The sequence below is a fragment of the Grammomys surdaster genome, unplaced genomic scaffold (assembly GCF_004785775.1).
Source record: "Grammomys surdaster isolate TR1022 unplaced genomic scaffold, NIH_TR_1.0 130, whole genome shotgun sequence".
Taxonomy (NCBI): domain Eukaryota; kingdom Metazoa; phylum Chordata; class Mammalia; order Rodentia; family Muridae; genus Grammomys; species Grammomys surdaster.
In genome coordinates, this window is record NW_021604588.1 from 5,698,669 (window position 1) to 5,707,411 (window position 8,743).

At 38.1% G+C, this 8,743-nt stretch overlaps 1 protein-coding gene across 8 annotated transcripts in view; it reads right to left on the minus strand.

Moving 5' to 3' along the window:
- The window catches only part of Rabgap1l (RAB GTPase activating protein 1 like), a 567,726-nt gene that overhangs the window by 36,735 nt on the left and 522,248 nt on the right, over positions 1–8,743 (minus strand). For 6 of the 8 annotated variants that reach the window (XM_028758413.1, XM_028758415.1, XM_028758421.1 and 3 more), the window contains one exon: positions 1,686–1,778. In XM_028758413.1, the coding sequence (XP_028614246.1) occupies positions 1,686–1,778 (93 nt within the window). Of the gene's footprint in view, positions 1–1,200; positions 1,493–1,685; positions 1,779–8,743 lie in introns of those variants that run through there. The other 2 variants (XM_028758431.1, XM_028758480.1) reach the window with 1 other exon arrangement.

The window sequence follows — 8,743 nt, forward strand, 5'->3', positions numbered from 1 at the left end:
CACAGAGAGTGTCACAGAAACCGTCCTCAGTTCCTGTCTATGTAATTATGTACGTTTGGGTGAGGTTTCCTTTTCGTTTATTTTTAAAGTACTTTATTTATAATGGTGATAGCATTCTGAAAATCAGGATGAACAAACAATAAAAGGCTTTTACTTTGAATCTTTCTCTATCATAGGTCTGCCATTAAAACTGACTGAGAAGATAAATAGTAGCTAGGCAACAAACTTTCCCTATGAGCAATAATCTGGCAGCAGTCATTGATCATAGCTATACGTGGAGGTACTTCCATTTCTCATGCAGGCTCTAAAGGGAAGACTTGTATGACTGATGATAAGACCATAGGGTAGCATATGAAATGTGAACATGACCTGTGGAGGACTAGAGAGCCAGCACCAAACGCGGTGATGTTATCCTAGTCATGCTTGAATGATTTGTGGTGGTGGACTTTAAAACCATTTATTAAACACCAATTATGTTTTGAGTACTTAACATATGACAGCCTTCAATCTCACACTAACCCACCACAAAATCATAAATGCCCATGTATTTTAGAAACAAGGAAAGGTTCAATGGCAGCTCAAAATGCTGATCAGTAAGAACCAAAATCCTCACCTATGATTCCAAATCCTATTGCCTTTTCCAGAGAGTCAGCATTTTAACTCAAGTTTTCTATGAAACCCACAGATCCTGTCCACCATGCTCCTTTGTGACCATGAGCATTTCTTGCTATTCTATTCAGCAATACAATCAAGATGCACAGTGTGACCAATGCCAACATATGCCTTTCTAACCACAGAGGCAACTCTGGTTATGGAGGTCAAAGCCACCCAGGTGTGGGTAGCTCCAATAAGAAAGCCACCATAATACCTTCCTGGAAGGATATTTTGGCATTGATTGCATGTTAATGTAGTGAGAAAGGACTCTGATCTATCTGTATGATTCTAAAGAATTAAAGCAGGTGAAAGGAGGCAATACCATTTCAGAAGGGAAAAAATAAATTGCAAATCACTGTGTCCCAGCACTGCACGCCACAGCCAATGCTGCCAATTACCGAAAACATTTAACTTTGTGACGAGACAAGTTTTTTAAATACCTCAACTAACGAAGCTATGAATGAGATAATTTTGATCCTCAAACTGCATGCAAATGTCACTGTTACCTATAATATGTTTTTCGAAATCAAATTTGCAACAAACACATTACTGTGCTTGATACACCTTTGGTTTTTATTTTTTCTTCTATTTTTGTATTTTTAACATGTGCTATATTCAGGGACAAGTTTGCAATATCCTTGAGAGAGTCTTGGAACAGTTCCATCTAAAAGTCTCTGGAAGTGATCGCACACTGTTAAAACAGTACTTTTGCCATTTTCTGGTTTATTTTCCTCATTTTTGAAAGCAGAAATGCACTTTCTTTTTTCCCTTTCTTTCAGCTTCTCATGAAGATTCCCAGTATAAATTCAACAGCTGGAGTTACCTATAAATATACAAACTGAAAGAAAAGAAATATTATAGTTGAATACTTGACTTTCGACTGACTCTTGAAAACGAAGACACACACATAGTCAGCTTGTCAATGTCTGAACAGTTTCGAGTTGAGCAGAGGAAGCTGAACTTACCACAACTGCTTAATTAGGATAAGTAAAGCCCTTTTTGCCTGGCTGAGTATTGAGTGTACCTCATACCTTATATCTATCCATTGGGTCCTCCTGCTGCAGCTGGTTCTCCCGCATTGCCTGATATTCTTTTTCATATTTCTTCAGCTTTTTGGTTGGTACCTGCAGTGTTTGGAAAAGAACATGTTAGATAAGAACCTTATTTTGTTACAAAAAAAAATCACAAACACTTTTAAAGTGTCTTCCAATTATGTTTCTTGTATTCTAAAGCAGCATTTCCAATTCAAAGGTAGGGTAAAAACAGGATTCTAGAATAGAGTCTAGTAGGCTTTTCCTGTGACGGTCAGGGCAGTACACACTGCAGGCTTTGTAAACCTCGTAGCTGAGGTTAGAAAAATTCGAATCCACTGTGACAAAAGGCGCTATGGTCAGTACATAAGCAAATGTGTGTGGCTCTGTTCCAATACTACAAAAATAGTCACGTTTATCCCTATTCTACCATACTGCTGATGTCACAACATTTTGTGAATAAGTTTAATGTTATTAAATTGTTATTTTTACATATAATTTGTTCTACCATACAGAGAAACAAAAATTTTTATAAAACTAAAAAAATTGAGTAACAATATCATAAAATAAAAAGACTGAAAAGTCTGACACTGAAACCTGAAGATGTGAGATGATTATACCAAACAAAATGGCAAAATTAAATTCATCTATTTTCTGCTAAAATTATGTCATCTTCAAAAGACAGCTGCTAAACTGTATGTGGCAGGAAGCAGAGGCAGGTGGAACTCCGTGAGTCTGAGGACAGATTTGTCTGACAGGTTCTAGGCTAGTCAGGGTTAGAGGGTGAAACCTAATTATAAAATAAAACAAAAAAAGATAGTTGCTCATTTTTTCTAAAGACCACAACTTTTCAATGTTAGAATTCTAAGAACCAACAAAGGATATGGCCCACAGAATTTGTCAGTAAAGAAACCAGTGTTGAACTACCTATGAATCATAATATTTCAACAACTAGACACTTAGCTGCCTGGCACAGTTTATTCACTTATAAATCTCTACCAGGTAAAGGTTATTAGTAGAATTAAATGATGGAACAGATAATGTATCTAAAACACTGCTTGGTCAGCAGATAGTTTTAATAAAAACATACTCAGTAAAAATTAATGTATGGACTCTATTCTGTTCCATGTTTACTTTTATCACTGTATAACAAAAATTACATAGTGTATTTTAGCAGTGCTAGGGATCAAACCCAGGGCCTTACATGTGCTAGGAAGTGTTCCGCCACTGACCTACATCTAAGCGCTACAGAATTCTTTAAAACATCATCATTCCCTTAATTCTAGATCTTAAAGAGAATTCAAGAACAGTTTATTCTGGATTGTTTAAAGACTATAAACATGCTATGTTGTTGTTTTCTTGAGGAATCAGCCAAAGCAAGGAATATAAGTCTATCCTCTCTGCAGACACCATATTTATGAAAGGGCTGGGCTCATCCTAAGCCTCAAGTTGCTTCCTGTAAAGTTCACTATACAACGTTTAGAAAATAGAAGGGCCAAAAAGAACTCACAGGAAAATAGGTTTTTCTGAGGTGAGGATAATCTCAATTTCCTGAAATCGGGCCAGAAGGTTTGTTAAGTAAACAGATAGCAGACATTGTTCTTTCTTTCTGATTACCTGATATGTGAATATGCTAGTGATAGCAAGAGCACTGTGATGTACTGCAGTGATTTGCTTTTGACCACAACTGCAAATTTTCACAAACATGGTCCAAATCTGATACACAGAGCAAACTATTCAATAATCACATTATGAGAACTTTCACCTGGCTCACAGGGCAATATCTTCCAGTCAATCAAGGAAGGACATTCTCCAGGGTGTGACTGAACTGCAAAGCCACTGTTGAATCTTGTCATGAGACTCACTAATCCCTGATTAGTCCATCAACAGTGACTTTCCCTAGCACACTGTCACCAACTAGATTCAACAGAAAGCAAAGTGCCATTTGCCTGTGATAGCCAAACATTTCTTCTTGATTTTCATGATGCCCCCCCCAAAAGGTTTTCCTTTCAGTTCTCTATATGCTAATCATTCATTCAGAAAAGTGAAAACAGATTCTCAAGATCACTGGTGCTGAGACTGCCCTGAGCTATGGAGAAGCAGGAAAAAGTCTGGTTTTCAGCAGTTGACCTAGGATGCAGGGCACAGGGCACGAGGAGGTATGAAGGGAACTGTGAAAGGGAACAGACTCCCAGCAGCATTCCCCAGTGGATCAGAAATCTTTCATGCTTTGCAGTTGGACTACTATACCACCAGGGACTAGGTGAAGCATGAGCCCCATGTGAAAGTATTTTATATATAGTTCTGCAGTGGATCCATTAATCAGTAACATAAAGCAAGCTTATTCACTGAAAAGTCTTCAAACTATTAACATGTATCTGCTGTGTAAAACTCAAACTTACTGTTCATACGAAGAGTTTCATTTTGATGGGGAAAAAATAAAAAAGCATTTAACACTTTCAGACATATATATTTTAAAATGTACTGAACACCCTCAGGAAGCGAATCCTTCCCCCATCTGGCTGAGACACTAACATGTTTGGCTCCATTTTCTTTAGGGAAGGAGAACAGGTTCCCAGAGCAATGTGTTGCTAGGAAACCTTCCAAGCTTATTTATCTTGTGCTGTGGGGCGATAGCAAACATCCACCTGTAATTGGCACACTGTGAAGGGGGGTGGGGATGAATGGGAAAGAGTCAGCAGGGCTCCTGTGAGGCTCTTGGAATATGTGAGGTAATCAAGAAAATGGTGCCTTCACATTCTCACGGTACACTGCAGGAATAAATACAATTATGTTGTTTAGGGAATGAAATGTGGAAATTTGCAAATTTTCTTACAGAAGAAAGGAATTAAAGAAAACCTCTTCAGTACATAGTTTTCATTAAAAGAACTAAAGGTGAACTAAATATTATTAAAATTGAAAGAATCTATTGTCTCAACCATATGTTTATCCCCTTAAGTAAAATCAATTTAATGGAGGTCCTCACTTGAATTTATTAAGAATTAGCACTCGTTTTAGGGCTGAATGGTTGGGTGTGCGTTGTTTTACCAGCTGAACACCCCTCTACGTTTCCAGAACTTCCTGTTTGGCTGGATTCAGGGAATGAGTACAGCTGACAACAAGCACTTATTATTTCAAAATGTCACTCTAGAAAGGCTGGAGATACAGCTCTGAAGTATAGGGCTTTGCTTATCAAGACCTCGAATTTAATTTTCCAAGCTATATTTTAGGAATTTTAAACAAACAGGAAAGTAGAACTGGATTCCAGCTCTGGCAGGGCTACAGCAGCAACTGTGTAGACATCCCGCTGAAAGCGGGCATGCTGGATGCCAGCTACACTCTGGGGGACAGCATCTTTAGATAGAACCAATATTTTGAATCATCCATGTTAGAGACATGTCTCACAGTACTTGGGCCTGACACAGAGACTGATGTAATAAATATCTATTTATACAGTAGTTAAACAAAGCTGGAGGGACCTTTGGAGACTGTGTGGCCACTTGTCAACCATTTTTTTAGGATGATGAAGCTGAACAAATGTGGCCAAGTTCTGGATGCAGCCAAACAATCCCCCTGACCTGTTCTAGACTCCCAGGTCACCTCACAGGGAAAATGCTTCCCAGTCTGGCTGATGCTAATGCCACTTTTTTTTTTTGCCACATTCATACATACTTTATTTATTGCTTTTCCTCTTAATCAACTTTAAAAAATAGATTTATTTTATAAGAAAGCAATCAACTTGGAAACAGAAGTTGAAGTAGAAAAATAGCTACTCAAAACTGACTACAGGCTTATTCTAGGACCTGTAAATATGTTGTTTTACAGTACAGTGCAAATAGATTTTCAAATGTGACTAAGCGTAAGGACTCTGAGATGGAAATATTTTAGATTATTGGGTAGGCCCTGTGTAATTACATGATTCATTAAAAGAGAGTTTTTCCAACTTCACTAAGATGTGACTATTGCCAACGGACGAAACTACTGCTGCTGCTGGCTTTGGGAAGCAGAATTCTCCCAGTTTAAGAATGTGAGCAGCCTTTACATGCTAGAAAAGGCAAGGAAACAGACCTTCCTAAAGGAACACAATCCCGAGAACACTTTCATTTTAGATCAGTGAGACTCATGTTTTCTTCTAGCCTACAAATCTGTAATACACACGTCCTTACAATTGCTTAACTTATAGTGATTTACCATGGTATCAAGAGGGAACTGAAACAATATATTAGTTGTACCATTAAATGTTTACAAACAGAAGTCAGCAGAGTCTTTGTATGTTTGCTAAAAGCCAGAATGACACAATTGTATGAACATTACAGGATTAAATCCATTACTGGGCATGCTACTTTAAAATTGAAAAAAGAAAACTCACTCTTCCTCTTCCTGTAACCGACTGAAAGAGCGCCATAATAAAATAAACTATAAACAGTTATGCCTCATGTTACAAATGCCAGGATATGAAACTAGGCAAAGTAAATGACAGTTAAAGGTCATGTGGCTCCAGCTGAAGTGCAAATTCCTGTGGTCCCTTTGGGCTTTCTCTTTCACACCATTCATTACACTGGCTATGGTGTTTCTGAAGTTGCTTCCAGGTCTTGCTAAGGAAATGAGCAATATCCACAGGCATTTTCATTATAGTTTCATCACCTTCCATTTTTTAAATGTCTTTCACACCCTCTAAAACAGTGGTTCTCAACCTTCCTAATGCTGCAACTCTTTAAAACAGTTCCTCGTGTTGTGGTGACCCCAACCATAACATTATTTCATTGCTACTTGATAGCTGTAAATTTGCTACTGTTATCAATCATAATGTAAATATCTAATATGCAGGATATCTGATATGTGACCCCCTGTGGGGATCATGACCCATAGGCTGAGAAACACTGCTCTAAAATGATATGATGACCAGTATTTTGAAGAACACTGCACTAAATCAAATGGGCCTTTTCATTTATTTCCCAGATGCTGCTGCTTAGTGGGTATCAATTCAAAACCACCTAGGAACCTTTATTAACTCCATTGCTGGAAATAATGCCCTCACCTGCCACTTACTGATGAGAATATGTCCTACTCTGTTGTAATCAGGAAATGATGAAGAAAAGAGTCTAGTAAGTTTAAGGCTGAGGGGAGCGGTAGGGAGCTGGTAGAAGAGCATTACAGAGCAGTCATCACATAGCTGTCTTACTTTTTCTCCACATCAATCATGCTGGTCTCAGACAGCGATATTGGAGAGGAAGACTGCACAAGAATATAGTTTGTGTGTTCCTTACAGGAAATGTGTAGGCTGAGAAATGCTTTGGATTTTGAAATCTGGATATTTGCAAATATGTAAAGAAGTACCTTGGAGACAGGATCCAAGTATAACCACTGAGTTCATTTATGTTCCATATACACCTCATATACTAACTAGAAAGCGATTTAAACAGTTATAGCACATGTGTAGGGTTCTGTGTGAGCATGTGTATGCGCATGAGAGTGTGCACACTTCTACATGTACCTGTGAAGGCAAGAGGAGGTTATCAGTGTCTTGTTCTGTCACTTTCAGCCTTATTCCTTTGAGATAGTGTCTCTGACTGAACCTGGAGTTAAACTGGTGGATGGACAGAAGCCCAGCGCATCCTACTGTGTCCACTCCCTGGTGTGCTAGGGTTACAGGTGGGTGTATGGCCATGCCCAGCTTTTAAGTGAGTGACAAGCTCTAACTCAGGTCTTCATGTTTTACAGCTACTGCTCTAAACTCTCTGCATAAACCCTGGATTGTGTTTTGACTTCCCATATGAGATCAGGTATAGAAGTTACTACTTCCAGTAGTCAGTACTCAAAATGCTTCAAATTTTGGAGCATTCCAGAATAGGAATGTTTAATATGTACACTCAGCTTCCTTCACTCTCCACAGTCTCTCTCTCTCTCTTTCTCACTTAAATAGTGTATTTCTTGGGGCTGCACAGACAACTCCGTGGGTAAAGTGCTCGTTGCATAAGCATGGGACTTGAGCCTGTATGACCAACACTTACTTAAGAATAACAAAGAAAGTTCTGGGTGGCAGCCATCCCAGAACTGGAAAGTGGTGACAGGAGGATCCTGGAGACTCGCTAAGACAGCCTGTCTAGCCAAACATCGAGCTCTAGGTCCAGTGAGAGATGCTATCTCAAAAAAATATAGTGACAGATGAGGCATGTAAGGTCAGCCTGTGAGCTTCATATGCACAAGCACGGCTGTGGGTACCCACAGCACATGGGGTACATCAGAAAGAGTGTATTTCTCAGTTTTAGGTGTACTCAAACATTTTGACTGTTTAAAACTGTTTTCTATTCATTCCAAATGAATTTGCTGTGATGGTCTTGAATTTATTAATGAAAGATATCACCTTATTTTTATCTATTTTGCTATTTTATTTATTTTCTATGTCACTTATTAATATTTGAATTTCACATGTATTGTGGCTCGTATAAATTATATTACAGTTTATTTATTGTGTGTGTATGCATGTACATGTATCCCCCAATGTTTGTGGGGACAGAGGACAATGTGTGAAAGCTGGTTTTTTCCTTTTACCATGTGTGGATCCCAGGGATCAAACTCAAGTTTTCAGTCTTGGTGTCAAACCCTTTACTCAACAAGTCACCTACTAGCCCAAATTTCTGAGTTATTAGCTGGCCTAAATTTTATGTATAGTATAATTTTGAATTAAATATTTTTTTAAGCCAGTGAGATGGCCCAGTGGGTAAAAGTGCTGTATAAGCCTGGAAACCTAAGTTCAAATCCCAGAGGCTCCATAAATGACTGCCGCTATAAAGCTGTCCTCTGACTTCAACATCAGTGTGGTAGCATGCACATTAACACACATATCACACAGTTGAAAACTTTGTAAATCTGCATTTGTCTTATAATTATGATTTAGTTAAATTTCCCTATCAACAGATGCAATCAATCTTTGCATGTTTAGGAATTAAAGTGCTTCTCAACATCACAGATCTTAAATTAGGGACAGTTACTAATTAGACAACCAAATTCATTTTATTTTATTTTATTTTATTTTATTTTATTTTATTTTATTTTAT